The 18753-nt window shown below is 45.1% G+C and overlaps 1 protein-coding gene across 5 annotated transcripts in view; it reads right to left on the bottom strand.

The window, feature by feature from the left end:
- Positions 828 to 18753, bottom strand: part of PARP11 (poly(ADP-ribose) polymerase family member 11) — a 34939-nt gene continuing 17013 nt past the window's right edge. The window contains exons 2-9 of one of the 5 annotated variants that reach the window (XM_018048616.1): positions 16533 to 16731; positions 12280 to 12408; positions 11324 to 11444; positions 8596 to 8671; positions 4997 to 5069; positions 4784 to 4914; positions 3167 to 3318; positions 828 to 1290 (exon numbers count right to left, since the gene is read on the bottom strand). In XM_018048616.1, coding sequence (XP_017904105.1) covers positions 974 to 1290; positions 3167 to 3318; positions 4784 to 4914; positions 4997 to 5069; positions 8596 to 8671; positions 11324 to 11444; positions 12280 to 12408; positions 16533 to 16676 — 1143 coding nt within the window. In that variant the 5' untranslated portion in view covers positions 16677 to 16731 and the 3' untranslated portion in view covers positions 828 to 973. Of the gene's footprint in view, positions 1291 to 3166; positions 3319 to 4783; positions 4915 to 4996; positions 5070 to 8595; positions 8672 to 11323; positions 11513 to 12279; positions 12409 to 16532; positions 16732 to 18753 lie in introns of those variants that run through there. The other 4 variants (XM_005680987.3, XM_018048617.1, XM_018048618.1 and 1 more) reach the window with 4 other exon arrangements.

Raw genomic sequence — 18753 nt, 5'->3', positions numbered from 1 at the left:
ACTTTGGACACCTGATGTGAAGAGCCAATTCATTGGAAAAGACCCTCATGCTGAGAGAGATTGAGGGCAGAAGGGGGAAACAGAGAATGAGATGGTTGGATGGCATCACTGACTCAATGGACATGAGTTTGAGCAAATTCTGGGAGACAGTGAAGGACAGGGCTGCAGTTCATGGGGTCGCAAAGAGTTGGACACAACTGAGTGACTGAACAACAAGAACATGTGTTGTAAAAAAAATTTCCTTTTGAAGATGCAATAAGTACCTTGTGCAGTGAGTCTGGGTATAAGAATTGGGGAGCTCTAGGGGATGAGGTGCCTGCTGATTGCAGTCAGTTGGGCTACAGGAGGCAGAAGAGGTGAGCAAGGCCACTTACACCCCACGGGAACTCTTTGGCTGTCCCAAAGGCATCAGGAGAGGGTACCCTGTCTTGATCCTCTCCTTCTGGCCTGCTTGGCAGCATTGCCAGTGATTCTTTTGTGTCTGATTTCTCTCAAGTTACTCAGGCTGCTTCAAGGTTTTAAACTGCCTCCCATCCTCCCAAAGACTAACAAAGCAACACGTAGATGAGTGGATGACCATTTCAGAATTTGTTTACAAAGGCTCAGTTCCTCTGAAGGGACACTTTTTATGTCTACATTTTTATTTTTTGATCATATATAGGAATAAGTCTACTTGAACTGAAAACATTCACCCTAAAGACACACATGGAAACTTCAAAGATGGAGTGACTCAGACCATTCCATTTTGAGCACCGCCTCTAAACAGCAGTGGTGTTGCGCTTTAACAAACGTCAGTGACAAACGGAAACAGAACAACAAACCAACCATGAAGTCAGCGTGTCTTTTTACAGAGAGGCCTCTTTCTGCTTCAAAAGGATCAGAGCATTAACACTGAGTGGCTAGATGATCGGTGAGCAGACCTCCCTGTGAAAAAGAATATTGCTCCCTCAACCGTGGAGACCTGGATGTGAAATCAGTGAAAGTCTATCAGGTACTCGGGGTAGATCTGGTTGGCGTCGAACACCACAAAAACCCTGGGATTCCAGGTGTCATCCACGCAGCTGTCATACAAGTTTACATAGCTGCCGTCTTTGGAGGGAGGGCGCATATATTTGGAGTCTCCATTTATGTAGTCTCCAATCAGCACTCGGGCGAGAAACATGGATTTGTGTGTTCTGAACAGATGCCGCTGTTGCAGGCTGACCCCGTGGATCTGGAATGTGTTTCCGTGCTTTACATCATCTTTGCAGAAGCGGCTGGAGTAAGCAGCGTCTCGAGCAAAATAGGTTCCTTAGACAAAAAGGGCCCCGGAGAGCCAAGGTTACTCCAAGGAATATATGAAACACAAGCGAAAATACTGTGATGGCTAGGGGGACAGACACATGGAATCATATAGCCAAAACAGACGCGGAACTCCCTCAACTATAGGTGTTAAAGAAAAGAACAGAAATCTGTTTGTTGTGGACAGCTGCGTTGCAGGCGGCCACTGGGGTATGTGTGTTAGTACAGACCAGTCCCCACCACCATCCCCATCCCCATCCCCATCAAAAGGCAGCTACTAGACTTGTGTAGTGGTATTCAAAAAGAATATTACAGGGACTTCCCTGGCAGTTCAGTGGTTAAGAGTCCAAGCATCCAAGGCAGGGGTCCCAGGTTTGATCGCTGGTTGGGGAACTAAAATCCCACATGCCACGTGGTGTGGCCAAAAAAAAAAAAAAAATCTTATAAATAAATCCAATATGTAAGACAGACACAAGTGGCTTCCGTAATTACAAGTGGCAGGACCTGCCTCATAACCGCTGGGACCTCCCTCCCTCTTCTATTTCCTTCTACCCTTTCCCCACCTGCTACCCACTCATCTAAGCACCCATCACTGGGGAGCACAGTGAAACCGTGGGTCTGCCCAGATGATTTCAAGCCCCAAGAAATCCTGTTTCTATTTTACAAGGTGACAGTTCAATAATATTTTTGGAGACGACAGAACTCCACATCCAGGAAAAGACTTCTGGAGAGAATGCAATGCAGCTCACACCCGAACGTTCCAGAAGGACAAGCCCACAGGTCCACTGGCTAAACAGGAATCTCCATGAAGCGTCTGACTCTTTCAAACTGGGAAGTCTAGGAAGCTGCCCTCAGTAAGGGAATACTTACCCAAAACACTTTTGGAAATGAACTGCAAAATCCCCTATTACCCAAATCCAGTGGGATTTATGTAACACCTTTCTGATCCTCTTACACAGTTAAATAAAGGGGATGGCCTTTTCAGCTGTTATTTTTAAAATTAATGCAGCCCGTCTTGCTGGAGGGAAGGTACAAAATAAGGACCAAGCAATGTCTGCATACATGCTAAGTTGCTTCAGTCGTGTCCGACTCTTTGCGACCCAGTGGACTGTAGCCCGCCAGGCTCCTCTGCCCATCGGATTCTTCAGGCAAGAATACTGGAGTGGGTGGCCATGCACTCCTCCAGGGGATCTTTCTGACCAGGGATCAAGCCTACGCCTCCTGCAATGCAGACAGATTCTTTACCACTGAGCCACCAGGGAAGCCCAAGTCAAGGTCCACCTCTTAATGTTTATGTTTATGTTAATGTCAATGTTTCCCCTCCCCTCTCTCCTTAATGTGCTTGTCTAGTGAGCAAAGACTAAGGAACTCAGACTTCCACAACATTAGGGAAAAGGGGAGGATTTCCCCCATTATTCCTTAAAGCTCATCAACATTCCAACCTATCATTTTCTAAAAAAAACAAACAAAAAATAGACCTATATACCATGTACACACTAACTGATTTACTTTTTAGTGTACTTGACATAAAACAGTTTGGTGTATAGACTTATCCATGGAAAGGACTTACATGTGGAAACTAAATGTCCTAATGCAAAAACGAGCAAATCTAGACATGATGCCCCATCTGAATGGCTGGGACTTGGGGGCAGTAGTGGGAGGTGGTTATCTGACCTCGGAGAGATGTGGGAAGTCTTCCTTCCATCTTGTACAAGCAGGAAGTGGCTTTTTGGCGGCTGGGAAACTCTGAGGGTGTGCCAGGAGCCTAGCATTTCACTTTTGCCTCTAACATTAACTTAATGCCTCTCAAGCCCCTGAATCATCATTAAACCTCTCTCAAAGAGAAGACGGTCTCCTAGCACTCCAACTAGGTTCGGATGAGTACCTTTTCCAAAGAGAGCGCCGTGGATGCCGTTGATTCTCCAGTCAAAGTTGTGAATGCAAATCGCCTCCACGAACTCACTGCTGGTGCCATGGAACAGCATTTGTTCATTAATCTGAGGCACGCCTCTTTTTTTCTTGAGCTGAGCCTTTTTTCTAAAAACACAATGCCCAGACACAAAACACACAGAAATCTACTGTAAGTGGCATCACTGATTCTTCAGGAGTGAAGCAACAGGAAGGGTGAAACAGAACACGGTAATTTAACATCTACCGTAAGTGGACATACAACAGCTCTGGAAAAAAAGATCATCTCAAATGCTCTTGGGACATCTACATTGGTTCATCAGAAATTACTAGTTAACAGACAAGGGTAAAAATTATACCCAAAACTACACTATAAATCAACTATACTTCAATTAAATATTTTAATTTTAAAAATTAAAAAAAAAAACACTACAGATCTCCCAGATGATGCCCCATCACAGTAAAATGACTGATTGCTTAAACCAGTCAAGCTTTACCGATACTTAAAAATGACACTGGAAGTGAAAGTGAAGTCGCTCAGTCGTGTCTGACTCTTTGCGACCCCGTGGACTGTAGCCTACCAGGCTCCTCCCTCCGTGGGATTCTCCAGGCAAGAATACTGGAGTGGGTTGCCACTGCCTTCTCCAGGGGATCTTCCCGACCCAGGGACTGAACCCGGGTCTCCTGCATTCCAGGCAGACGCTTTAACCTCTGAGCCACCGGGGGGACGCTACAGACAATAAATAGCAGAGTTCACAGAATCTTTAAATAGTGAAATTCCTGAGCAAGGACTATGCCTTGATCATTTATTCCCAGAGTGCTACAGGTTGGCTGAACTGCACTGAATTTTGAATCTTCGGGCTGGAAGGGACATAAAGCTATCCAGTTCAACCCTCTTCTCAGCGGACAAACCTCTTCCAAAACATACAAAGATATTCCACATAGGACTTACTGTAAAAGCAAAAAAACAAACGTACTGAAAATGGCCTAAAATCCTCTCAAGAGAAAAAACTGAACACATAATTACATATTTAGATATGAAAATTAAAATAATGAAATAGATGTACATGTATTAACACCAATAACTTTTTTACAGACAACATTATTTTTCAAAAGAACGATGCAGAAAGAGACCTATAACCCAAAATAATAATGTGTATTGTATACAAACGAAGGTAGTCAAAATTATTCAGCTGTGGATAAGAACAGCTGTCCCCAACCTTTCAGGCACCAGGGACCGGTTTTGTGGAAGACAACCCTTCCACGGCCCAGGGCTGGGAGGATGGTTTGGGATGACTCAAGTGAATGGCATGTCTGCACTTTATTTCCATTATTATTGCACCAGCTCCACCTCAGGGGGCCAGGCATTAGATCGCAGAGGCTGGGGACCCCTGCTGTACAGGAAGTTGGCAGCTTACAGAGCAGCTCTCCCCGGGGATGAGGAAGAGGCTGGGAAACCAGGTCAAAACACGTGGAGGAGAGCACAGGGTACTGCTGGCGGTGAACACCATTGAGCGTTTGTGCTTTGCCATCTCTGAGGCTGCAGAAAGTCTCAGAGGCCAAGGAGCGGGGTTCCGAGTGGAAATGGTCTCACCTGCAGAAGAACTCCCACAAGTCTAGGTTTTGAATTCTCTGAATCCTTTTAATTCTGTTGCGGTCCATTGTTTTCCCAAAGAGACTAGCGACTTCATTGTATTCGTGTGTCTGACTGTGCAAAGGAATAAGCTGGAAAGAGAAGTTGGCAGCGTGTTACCGCGGTCCTTCCCCACCTCTCCTGCAGGCGGGCGTTTGATGCTGCTGCCCTCACCTGGTAGGGCAGCTCGGTGTTCACGTTCTCCCAGTGTGGCGGCATGGGGATGGCCTCGTTCTCACAGATGTAACTTGGGGCAGAAAAGACAAAACAACATGTTAGAAACCAATTATAATCACTGTCAATGACTCAGACATTTTCTCCCAAGCTGAATTATCATCTGACAAAAGCAATAAAGTGTCATCCTTGGCTTCTTTATTTTAAAACACTGAATACTGGCTTGTGTGCAACTTTCTTAGGGGCTGTATTGAGAAATCTGATGGGAAACTTCAAAAACGATATTATTTTGATCTTGTTTTCCTGAATTTGCCAGAGTTTCTTTTAAATGTAGGAGGACTTTAGGTGAAGAAAAGCAATTTCCGAGAAGAAAATCAACTTCTTGATTAAAATAAAACTCCTTTAACAGATTTAGTGTCTATTAAATACCACCCAGAACCCTCAGCTACATGTTCAATGTCCTTTAAGATCTATTATTAACTCAAATCTAAAACTTTCTCTCTTTATTGTCCACTAGGCCCCTGCACGGTCCTAATTAATTCACCCAAAGCAGAAGCTGGTAAAGTCATCTACCATGTTTGAGCCACTGGATGTGAACACAGAAAAAGATAATGACCTTGGGGAGCTTGATGGCAGAAGGCTGTAACTGATACATGGATCCTGTCTGGTGACTGGAGGTTGTGGAAGAAATGTATCAACGCCTACCCTGTCTTTAACTTATTTTTTATTTTTTTAACTCATTTTACCTTTGGGGACATCACACAATCATGATTTAAAGATGGGGACAAGAGTTTGCGCAAACTCAGGGAGACAGTGAAGGACAGGAAAGCCTGGCCTGCTGCACTCCATGGTGTCGCAAAGGGTCGGACATGACTCAGCGACTGAACAACAAAGCTGTGAGAAAGTGAACGGCGGATGGTTTCCCCCCTCTCCAGTCCCTGGTCTAGTTCTCACCTTTTGCCTCCACACCGAGCAATCACTGCTTTTAGTCTTTTGGGTATTCTAGAACTTTAGGTTAACACAAACCTATGGGGTCTTTTTGTCTGTTTTGCACACAGGAATGACAGCATATTCCTGTGTCTTTTGTAGCTGTTCTATTTTTTTCACTGTGTTCTCAGAGACCCTTCTGTATCACGGAGAGAACTCCCTAGCACACAGCCTGGCACAGGGCAGACACTCTGGACACTGGAGGATGAAGGCGTGCATTCTACTGGGCTGATGCAGAGTACCCCAGTGCATGGACACATCCCCTCCTATTGATCACAAATTCCCTATGGATGACATTTAGCTGTTTTTCAACTCTCTGCTGCCATTAAGGATGCTACAGAGAACAAGTCTGTCCACTTGTCATTGTACGTGGCCACTTGTCAAATTTTCAGATAAAATTTTTGGAATGGCATTTCTGGGTCAAAGAATATATTTATTCCTGACTTTAACAGAAACTTCCCAGAGGCCCTCCTCGAAGGCTACAGTCACTGACATTCCCAGCAGAAATGTAGAGAACACCTACTTGTCCACAACCTCTCCAAAGAGGCGTGTTATCAGACTCTGGAATTTCTGTCAATCTGGTAAGAAATAACCTGGTATAATTTGTATTTCTCTTTTTTATAAGTGAGGCTGCATGAACTGCACAAATTCTTTTCTTATTCTTCTAAAGGACTATTGGTTTTCTACTTAGAGATTCTTCAAAGTACTTCATATACTACAGAGATTGTGATACCACGTAACAATACCTTTCCCAGGTTTTCTTTGTTTTTTGGTTTTTTTTTTTGCTTGTGCCTGAAGTATCTTTTTGGCTTTCCAGGTGGCTCAGTGGCAAAGTATCTGCCTGCAATGCAGGAGGCCTGGGTTCGATTCCTGGGTTGGGAAGATCCCCTGGAGAAGGAAATGGCAACCCACTGCAATATTCTTGCCTAGAGAATCCCATGGACAGAGGAGCCTGGCAGGTTACAGTCCATGGGACTGCAAACAGTCAGGGACAACTTGGTGACTACGCAACAACAGAAGTATCTTTCAGCTATGTAAAACGTTTTTGTTTGCTTATTTGTTCAATATTTGCAGCCTTGGTTAATTGCAAATTTCTGGCCAACAGGAAATGTGCTATTCACTTTGCTTGCCATAAGCGCTCGACGTATTCCTGCAATAAATAAGCATTTCTGTATCAACACCTCCTTGTCGTCATTGCTCGTCTGTATCCTGCCTAACCATTCTTCCTTTTATTATCCTGCGTCTTAGACTCCATTCTGGTTATTTCTCTCCCTCTCCTGTCTTTCTGCTATGGATTCTATGGTCCGTGAGAGAACAAAGTGCCTTGCATTACATGCCTCTCCCCACAAAAGGACACCAGATATAGTGACATACAATTACTATAACATTTTCCATTAGTATGTCTCATTTTTCTCTCAGATTACATACCCTTTGAAGATAAGCAATTCCTTTCTTAAATTCCTTGTACTTAAGAATGAGGATATGATGTAGCTGGTAAGGAAGTAAAGTTCTCTTCCTTCCTAGAGCATTCATTATACAAGTACTTGCATAACTTATAAATCATGATCCTAAAATATATGCCAAAAGTCCCAAGAAGCAAACTGATAGAAACTTCAAAAACTTTTTTCTTTAATCCTTTCAAAACATCTCCTTGGAAGAAGCAAATGGGCATCTCCTACAATTCACATCCTATTAAACAGCATTTTTTGTTTGTTTCATTTTAAATTCTTTGAACAACAGGAATCTCAATATTCGACTGAGGGATCATTCCCAATAATAGGAGACATGCCCTAAAGTTTTTCCCTTCAACTTTATTCATGTGAATAACACCGGTCTATTCTCCTGTTTCTCCTGTGGCATTTATAGCAGGGCTTCCCTGGTGGCTCAGTGGTAAAGAATCCGCCTGCCAAGGCAGGAGATGCGGGTTCGATCCCTGGGTCAAGAAGATCCCCTGGAAGAGGAAATGGCAACCCACTGCAGTATTCTTGCCTGGAGAATCCCCATGGACAGAAAAGCCTGGTGGGGCTGCAACCCATGGGGTCGCAGAGTGGGACATGACTTGTGACTAAACAACAAGGCATTTATAGCTTTTCAGGATATGGACAGCAGGCAGCTGGGCCATCGTCCCACGCACTCCTGTCTTCCCAGGCTCCCTTCAGTCACTGCACATCTGAAATTACCTCCAGGAGTGGCCCAATGGGGTTCAGCAGAGGTGAAGACAAAGTGGGTAATTACTTAGGACTGACAACCCAAATAATTGGATGGTTCCAGGAGAATCTTTCCAAGCTAATTTGAACTTATTGGTAGGTTATTTTAAGGATTTATAGTAGAGACCATCAGGCATTCTTTAAACTACCATTCAAACTGCTCTAAAGAATTGAAAAATGCATCTATCTAAGGGAAATGAAAAGGACAACAGGAAAGGAAATGCCAGTCGAAAATAACAGTACAACTCGTGCATCAACAAACGTGAAATTCAATAAAGATTAATATTAAGATCATTAAATAACCCACCAAAACAGTTTCCGTCTACTTATTCCTCTGCCAAACGTTAAAGAAGAGGAGAGAGAGAGAGAGCCCACTCTCTCTGCACCCCGTTTCCCCCACAATACCTGAAAGCACTGATGGAAAAGGGGGCTCTTTTTATTAAACGCTGCTTCCCCGTGGTGAGGTTCATCTGCTTCATTTCTGTGCACAGAGACAAAGAGGTGAGTCACGGGAACACACCGGGCGACGCAACGTCATGAAGCTCTGCAGCCGCACAACAGGACGGTCAAGGACCACGGGGCTTCAGGAGCAGCTGCCAGCACCAGCGTTATCAGGGATACCTGACCACACGTCTGGTTATCAGCTTCCCTGCTTGATCTAAGCTCACACAGGAGGCAGCCAGCCTCACACACGGCTCGGTATGTAGGGTCTATTCCTTTTCGTACCATGCTTGAGCTAAACATGTGAACACAGAGGGGTTCTCAACTTTGGAAAATTAAAAAGTACTAGGACGAGAAAGAAAGTATTGCATCTTCTGACTGGCTTCTTAAATGTTTACTTTGATTGTTTCAAAAATGTTGGAAATAACAACAACAAAAAAGATACATTACCAGGATAAAACTTGCACAACTCACAGTTTCAAAAATTTGTACATCTCTTACCTTCTCTTTAAATTGTATACCTAAACCAAAAAAATAGAAAACCTAGCTAGACTCAATACAGACTCACACGAGAGAGGCTAGTGCTAAGAGGCTAATGAGCTGACTGACGTATCACTTTCTTCTTTCCTCTCCTTCTCAGCCATGGCAGTATCTGCCAGGTCCACCTCATCATCCCCACCGAGGTAGGTGCTAAGTCTTACCAAGGGAATTCTGGTCAGTTTACCACCTTGTCTAAGTGGATGTCATTCCACTCCAAGATGAGGTGGTTCACCCAGCCGAGCTGATGCTGTGAGAAGTGTGCTCAGCCCTCCTGTACTCCTAAGCTCTGCACACGCTGGCGCAGCCACCATGCGGCGAGAAAGCAAGGTCGTCCCAGCACGTGGAGGTAAGCCTGTGATGCCTTCATCTTATACCAGCTTGTCTCAAGTTTACTTCTCACCAGTTCTTTTAATAAAGAGAAGCTGAGCTGGCTTGCGACAAAATGATGGGGGCTAATTTTGCCAATGTACGTGGGAAATGCTAATACCTACACTTTCGTAACAGTGTCATTATATAGAGGGGTGGGAGCTGGTGTTTATGTGACTCCTGTTTTTTGATAGACTCTTTTAAAATAAACTGCACTGTCCAAGAGAAATGTTCCCCCAAATACAGTTCACTAGAAAGTGTTCTTTCAAAGACACGTGGCTTGTTGGACCACCAACCAAACGCTTTGACGAGTCCTGCCCTCCACGAGAAGCTTGAGGTCTGCACGTCGTGACGTCTCAGTGTGGCTTCAACACTGACAGGTGTGCATCAGCCTCACGTGTCCATCAGCACCTTCTGTCCAAGACAAGCGTCGGCCCTTAAAGGCAGCCAATTTGCCTAATGTCGTAAAAAATGCTATGCTTAGTCAGCACTGCCGCCGCTGCTGCTGCTAAGTCGCTTCAGTCGTGTCCGACTCTGTGCGACCCCATAGATGGCAGCCCACCAGGCTCCCCTGTCCCTGGGATTCTCTAGGCAAGAACACTGGAGTGGGTTGCCATTGCCTTCTCCAATGCATGAAAGTGAAAAGTGAAAGTGAAGTCACTCAGTCGTGTCCAACTCCTAGCGACCCCGCGGACTGCAGCCCACCGGGTTCCTCCGTCCATGGGATGTGCCAGGCAAGAGTACTGGAGTGGGGTGCCATTGCCTTCTCCGTAGTCAGCACTAACTCTTGATTAAAAACAAATAAACAACTCTGGGGGCACAGGAGTCATTGGAAACTTGGCTGCATCAATGTCTTAGTGGACAATTTAACCCCCTTCAGGCATGAAGGCATGTTTGGGCCTTGGCTCCTCCAAGGGAGTCTCCTGGGTTTCACCAGCCCCCCACCCCCCCAACCACAGCCAGCACTCGCTGTTACAAGATTTCTGATTCTACTCTCAGAAACCAGGAAAGAACACCTGACCTGGATCACAGAGCTGTGTGGCAGCGCAAAGGCACTTTTGTTAAGAAAGCCGCCCTCCCTCCAGGTCCTGTTTGCCTCTGAGCAGTAAACAGCTGAGGCTGGCAACTGGAGACGGCAGTGTGAGTGCAACAGGTTTGTCATGGGGTCCCTAAAAGCATGCCCTTGGATTTCATCACAGATGAATGTTCATCCTGGACTAATTTCATCACAGATGAAATCCAAGTGGGGCTGATTTTCAAATTAGCTGGCTAACCCATGAGAGAGCCAGAAATCAGAAAGTGGCTGAAGGCAATGTCCACTGAAGAGTGGTTTTCTAGGAAAGATACCAAGAGATGGGTCATTTGGCTGAACTTTGGTCTTAAAGCTAGAACCGGCTACCTAGGACTTTGTCACGTAACTGCTCCAGTTGATCCTGAAATTGCCTGATGGCTCCTACCTATTTCAAGAGACTGAAAGGATGAGGAGCGAAACAATGGCTTAGAGGTGTTTTGTGTTCCTTAGGTGAGAAGCGTTATATGAACTCAAGATATACGAAACTCTCCATATACATCAGTATCTATAAGCATATGAACACACCTTTATAACAGGCAAATCCAAAAGATTTTAAATGTTGAATTTTTGTAGAGGCATCTTTATGTGTTACAAAAAGAATTTACTTCGCTGTTTGCAAATATTAATATATCAACTAATCCTGATCTGCAGAACTGTAGATTTCAGCATATCAACACACTAAGAACACACAACTATTAGGGAAAGAAAACATACCTGCAAAGTCTATCCTGTAGCTGAATTTGGAAGTGGTAAAAGAAATGGAGCCACAAGGGTTTGCTTTGAAGCTGTTTTCGATATCTTCACTGCTAACTGAACACTGAATGTTGGTATCCGGCTTTAAGACAAACCAGAAAGTTCATTTACCAGCTGTTCACAGAAACGGCTTGGCCACAGAGGCAGGTGCTGGGGGACAAGACAGAGAATGGAGGGACAGAGGAAACTTGCTGACCTGTCCTAGTCACCAACACATGGGGAGATCAGCTAAGACAATATGTGGGCAATGGCTTAAGGATTTTCAGCACACACCAAAAAAAAACCTCTAACAACTGGTTATAAGGCCTTTTTCCAAAGTATTGCAATGTTTTCAGATTATTGCCAAAATGACACACCTTAAGTGGCTCAAATCTTTTAAGTAGCCTCATAAGTGAAAAAAGAAAAAAGACCACAAACTTTTGAGTGTGGGCTTGCGTCTCAGCTTAACTGTTTATTAACTTAACTTTCCTGCAGTCTTTGGCTGTAAGAGAGTGTTAGCATCTGCTTTCAGGCTGCCATGAGGCTGAAGGAGAACACACATCTACACCCTCTGACCTGACAATGGGAGCTCAGAGGCGCTTCGTGCAGGCTTGGTCTCTTCCCTGACCGTCTGTCCACCAAACCAGGCCTGGCCTTGTGTACCCATGCCCAGACGACACACCCTGCAGACACACTCACCCCGAAGACACGCTCACCCTCTGGACACACAGAAAACACACACCATACCTTCTAACAAAACACTGTGAAAACCTGGGGAAGGGGAGAGGAGCCAGAAGAGCCTGATTTTTCCTTTAGTTCTGCTCTCTGACTTCTCTAAGGTTTGGTTTCTGGCGGGTGCAGCTTCTACTGATTTTTCACGTGAGCAGGAGGATGCTCCGTGCGTTTCACCCCCGCTGCCCCACCCAGAGGGGCGCTACCTGAAACACGTGCCACTTGCCGCACTCCGCCAAATAGAACCAGCCCCACTGCGTGTCTGACGTGTCCATCTCATCCACCTCGCTGTCTGCCGTCTTGGGTAAGAATTCTTCTGCTTTGTGAAACATCTCCTGAAGAGCCGGAAAGAGAGAGAAGAGATCGTTCTCTGAGTAACCAGTGCGCTGTTTACATATCACTTTTCTTTTTTTTTTAATTTTTACTTATTTACTTAATATATTTACTTGGCTGCAAGTCCAGGGGGTGCTAGTGGTAAAGAATCCACCTGCCAATGCAGGAGACTTAAGAAACACAAGTTTGATCCCTGGGTCAGGAAGATTCCCTGGAGGAGGAAATGGCAATCCACTCCAGTATTCTTGCCTAGAGAACCCCATGGACAGAGGAGCCTAGCGGGCCATGGTCCATAGCATCACCAACGGTCGGACACGACTGAAGTGACTTAGCAGCCACACCACATCTTGGTTGTGGCACGTGGGATCCCATTCCCTAGCCAAGGATTGAACATCAGCCCCCCTGCATTGGAAACACTCAGTCTGAGCCACTGGACACCAGGAAGCTTCTACACATCCTCTTCCTTCTCGCAAAGAGCTGTGTGTCAACTGTGATGCTGACAGACAGCACACTGGCTCGCATGCTGGCTCTGAAGATAGACATCCAAAATGATGAATTCCACATCTGCACAGCGGACACGGAACATAAAGCTCCAGTTTTTAGCAGCAACTGCTGGAGAAACAGTTTGGAGGTTTTGGATTAACTGCTTATAAGAGAAGTTCCCAGAGCGGGCTGTTTAGGAAAAAAAAAAGAAAGCTTCCGTTTGCACGTGCTCAGTCTCTAAGTCGGGTCTGACTTTTTTGCGACCCTAGGACTGGAGCCCGCCAGGCTCCTCTGTTATTTCCCAGGCAACAATACTGGAGCGGGTTGCTGTTTCCTTCTCCAGGGAATCTTCCCAACCAGGGGGTCAACCCCAAATCTCTCACGTCTTCCACACTGGCAGGCAGGTTCTTTACCACTGCACCACCTGGGAAGCCTCGATTCAGTCTGGGATTATGAAGTAAACCACAAATTTTAATTTTACATTAAAACTGTCCATGGTCTGTTAAAAAATCTTGGCATTAAAAAAAATACTATCATTGCTTAACAAATAAGACAATCAGACACTTGGGTGGATGTTTCGATGTCCACGCAACGACTTAAGTAGGCTGTATCAGCACCTAGAGGCACTCCAGCTTCTCAGTTTAGTGCTGAGAAATGTGTCTTATCCTACGTTCATGTATTTGGCTAAAGGATCCACACTACCACAACTAGTTAAGACCAAATACTGACACATTTGATTTTTGTTTTAAACATTTGTATTTCGGGAACTCCCTGGCGGTCCAGTGGCTGAGACTGGAGTTTTCACTGCCAGTGCCCGATTTAATCCCTGGCTAAGGAACTAAGATCCTGTAAGCTGTATGGCGTATCTTTTTAAAAAGCAATTAATTAAGTACTCATATTTCGTTTAGTGACATGGAAAGATGTTTATAATATATAGTATTGAGAGTACAAAGAAGGCTATAATAAATGCAAACAGTATGATCCAATTCTAATAAAAATATACATCTATCTTTACCCACATGAATGTGTATACGTCTATATATGCACATGTATATGCATATACATAGAAAAAGTCCAAATGGATATACATTTAACACGGCTTTTTCCCTGAATGTTAGGATAATAATAGTAATATAATAGTAACCCTTATATGACTCTTCAGTTCAGTTCAGTTCAGTCGCTCAGTCGTGTCCGACTCTTTGCAACCCCATTGACTGCAGCATGCCAGCCCTCCCTCTCAACACCAACTCCCAAAGTTTACCCAAACTCATGTCCATCGAGTCAGTGATGCCATCCAACCATCTCATCCTCTGTCATCCCCGTCTCTTCCTGCCCTCAATCTTTCCAAGCATCAGTCTTTTCAAATGAGTCAGCTCTTTGCACCAGGTGGCCAAAGTGTTGTGAGTTTCAGCTTCAACATCAGTCCTCCCAATGAACACCCAGGGCTGATCTCCTTTAGGATGGACTCTTACTAGGTGCCAAATGATGCCCCAGCACTGCCCAAGCAATACTCACAACAGCCCTGTAACACAGGCACTATTATTACCCCACATTTATAAATGAGAAGGTCACAACAGGGAAGCCAGGGTTCAAACCCAGGCAGTGCAGACCTAGGGTCTGTGCACTTCCACACCATGGAACACTGCTTTGTATTTCCTTATCAATGACTTTATAATCTTGTCTATATCATGTACATGTTATTATTTTTGAAAGTTTTAAACATTTTTGGGTGGAGAATGTGATGAAGAGGAGGTCACCAGAAAAGAGGGAAAGAGGTGAGTCATGAAGATTCAACTTTACCTAGAATGTAGCTTTCTGTCCTCATTCTCTAAGGGTTTTTAAATTACTAAATTTGCACAGCTAATATATGAAAATATTCTCCTTGCAAAAAAAGCAAAACATTCAAGATAAAGACTTCTTTGACTGTCACTTCCCTTCCTGGTAGCTCTCAGCTTCTTTCTCCACGGTTAATCAATACTATTTTACTTAACTGTGTATCATTCAGACTTTGCTGTGTGTGTGCATATATGTGTGTGTGTTTCATCATACACACACACACAAAGTTAAATGGTTACTGGTGATTTGTCAAAACTTTAATTTCCTGTCTCTCTGATTTTTTTTTTTTTTTTTGGCAAAGAATATGTACTACTTGGGTAATTTGGAAAATACTTGTTTTAAATTTCATTCTTTAAAGTATCCAGAAGTGGTGTCACCTGGGATAAGCTTCTATGCCCTTGTTGAGACCACGGTTTCCTTCTCACAAACCTGAGATAGGAAGGTCCTTCTTCCTGGGCTGCTGGGAGACATGATGCCCAGTCCTACAGAGTACCAAGCACAGTACCTGAGCACAGGGGATGGGGCTTGTTATTTTTTCATTCATGTTTGGAAACTCTCTCCAAGGAACACTTTGTAAAATTATGTTCAGGAATTTCCCTTCATGTTTTAAAGTGGATTGGCTGCTAAGAAATGAAAACCAGATCACCCTCGGAGCAAGAGCTGCAGATTTAGGCTCTGCTGTGTGGCTCAGTAGGTAAAGACTCCATCTGCCAATGCAGGAGACACAGCCTTGAACCCTGGGTCGGGCAGATCCCCTGGAGGAGGAAATGGCAACCCACTCCAGTGTTCCTGCCCGGAAAATCCCATGGACAGGGGCGCCTGGCAGGCTGCAGTCCGTAAGGTCACAGAGTCAGACGTGATTTAGCAGCTGAGCACACACGTACGCACGCTCCACCTTATGTATTTTAACCCGGGAATAAAGGCAGTGATTTAAATTTTAAGATCAGTTGTCTAAGTTATTCACAGCGCCTACTCTTCCTTCTTTATTACTTACTGTTCACCAAATTTGCCCATTTTACTGTGAGACACAGAAAGCAAGAGCGACCTAAATTTAGTTTTTCTTCCAAAAATAACTTGAAAAATTGCAAAGGATGAATTTCAAGGAAAGAGTTCAGATAAATATTTGGCTTATGAGTTCCATCTAGGAGGAAAGGGATGGGAAATAGAAAAGCCCCCTGGACACAGCAAACATGCAACCGGTGCGCTGTAGAGCGTCACACTAACCCAGGACCACACTGTGAGCCAGGTCACGAGGGGGCGTGTTCACCAGTCCCTTCCAGGTGGCCCGTCACAGGCAGCTGTGTGTGTGTCAGCAGGCCAGAGAGGGGGTGCCCAGGACAGACTTGTCTCATCATCCCTGTACAGAGAGGGCAATACCACAGGCTGGTACCACTGCCCTAAAGAGCTTCAGATTTTATAAAATTCTTCGTCAATTTACACTAATGTTTTCCTCCACATCCCAGGGCACAAAGAAGTCATTACTCTCCAATTAATGTTGGGGGGGGGGACAAAATAGAGGAAAGATAATTACATTGTCTAGAATCACACAGCTGGCAGTTCAAAGATTCTAGAAATACCCGAGGCCTCTGGAGCATTGGTTCTTCCCTAAGATGCCAGCCCCCTGTCTCTTCTCACCTCTGGGGCTAAAGGTGAATGTGACCGCTTTGCTTCATAGATGCTGTGACTTTCTTTCTACAGACTCAGTTCATAAGACTAACTTGTATGGTTTTCAACAAGTTCACCCTCCAAAGGAATGGCTAGTGTATATAATTAGGCTCAAAGAGTTACGTCAAGCTTCAGTGAATACCTTTAAAATACTGTAACCACAGAAGTAATGTATTGAGGTTATAATACATTTATAGGCAACGAAAGGAGTGTGCGCAAGCTGTCCACCAGGGAGCAGGCAGTCAATAAATGTCAGTGAGATGGGTTCGATCAGCCAGGATGCCATCCTCAGCTTGATCTTCTGGTTAACTGGCAGACAATGATACTTCCTGCAAATCAGGCTGAGGAGAAAAAAAAAAAGTTAATGTAAAGTGGAAAAAAACATTTTGTAAATTTTCAAGTGCAATGCGTATGCTGGCGGAGCCTGTCTACAATGCTAGCTATTCCAAAGGGACTATTTATGGGGCCTGGGAGCAATCAGTTTGGATCATCAAATTGAAAGGCTAGGTGGAAGATGAGATTAAAGTCAAAATCCTGGCCTGTGGGAGAAAACTGACATTCCAGATGGCTAAAACCCTCTGATGAGTTTATTAAAATAAGTATCAATAACACCTTGAGGAAATAATATTTGGTAATGAAAACCTCCTTGTTTCTTATATGTGTCAAAGTGTGAACTGTTAGTCGCTCAGTTGCATCCGACTCTTTGCGATCCCATGGACCGCAGCCTCCTCTGTCCATGGGATAATCCAGGTAAGAATACTAGAGTGGGTTGCCATTTCCTGCTCCAAGGAACCTTCCTAACCCAGGGATCAAACCTGGGTCTCCTGCATTGCAGGCAGATTCTTTACCAACTGAGCCACCAGGGAAGCCCCCCTGATTCTAGGAAGAAGGTCCAAAACTGGCTATCGAAAGCTTAGAAACAGGGTGGAACTTTTGGAATGACAAAACTGCATTTTAACTGCTGGACATTATTTAAAAGAACAACAACATTGAGTCTCTGGAAACTGTCCTAAGAGCATAAGGCAAAAGAAGCATTTGCTCAAGAAAATCTATGCAGTCTCAGAGCAGGCAAGGGAGGCTCTGGCCTCTGAGCTGAGGTCTGCTCCATCAGCCCCGCTCCCCCTGCTTTGTGTTGCAGACAAGAAGACGGCTTTCCTCTCTCCCCGGCTGCTAGTCTGGGGCTACGACACCCTGGAAGGGGCCGACTGCCCCACGTGCAGAAGGTCTGTTTCGGGCAGACAACACCAAGGACTCATCTCCTTTCCTCTACCCAGTCCCCACTCACTTGGTGGAAGCTCCTGTCCAGACCCAATGTGCTGTGAATACGGGGCCCTGACTGCTGCCACCTAGTTTGCTCCCAGGGTGAAGGATTCACGGCAGGAGGCTTAGTAAGTCAGGAAGACCAAGGGGTGCCGCTCTCACCCAGTGCCCACTCAGAGAAAGGTGGCACTCTGGGAAGAACGGGCTCCCATCTCCAGCTCCAGGTGCAGCGACACTGGGCTTCTATTTACGGGAGCAAAGGCACACCCCTGCTTAGGGTGTAGAGGCCCATGTATCTGCCTGAGGGGGCTGGCTCTACGTGAACAGAGAGTAGAGAACCTCATGCCTAAGGACATTATTGAAGAAAAAAATAGCGATCTTTTCATGAAATTAAGGAGAAGCTCTGATGTAAGCAGAATGGCAGACTAGTCAAAGAGTAACATAAAGGACCAGGGAAAGCCAACAAGAGCCCACATGGAATCAGCAGTGGCAGTGGGAAGGCTGCGCACAAGCTCTCGGCTGCACCAACCCAGGAGCGGCCAAAGCAGGTCCTGGGGCGGACGTGGCATCTCCAAGGCTGCACACCAATCCATCAGCACGGGGGGAACCTCACTGGCACAAGGGGCTTAAACAGTTCTTCAATCAAAACACCGAGTGAACCGCCCTTTTCCGCCGAGTCTTTTATAAAGAAATCAGTTGTCTGTATGTTTGTGGGCCTACTTCTAGACCTTCTATTCTAAGAAACATTTTTTCTCTCTTGAATACACGGTTTTGAGTGGAGTTTCATGTCATGTTGCTTGCTCAGTCATGTGCAACTCTCTGAACTGTAGCCCGCCAGGCTCCTTTATCCATGGGATTCTCCAGGCAAGAATACTGGACTGGCTTGCAATTTCCTCCTCCAGGGGATCTTCCGGATCCAAGGATTGAACCCACGTCTCTGGCATCTCCTGCATTAGCAGGTGGATTCTTTACCACTAGTGCCACTTAGGAAGGCCACAGTTTCATACTGAATCTTTTAATCAGGTAGCGTTCAGTTCAGTGGCTCAGATGGTAGAGCGTCTGCCTGCAATACGGGAGACCCAGGTTTGATCCCTGGGTTGGGA

The sequence above is a fragment of the Capra hircus genome, chromosome 5 (assembly GCF_001704415.2).
Source record: "Capra hircus breed San Clemente chromosome 5, ASM170441v1, whole genome shotgun sequence".
In the NCBI taxonomy this organism is placed as follows: Eukaryota; Metazoa; Chordata; class Mammalia; order Artiodactyla; family Bovidae; genus Capra; species Capra hircus.
This window is presented reverse-complemented; position numbering and strand designations above follow the sequence as displayed.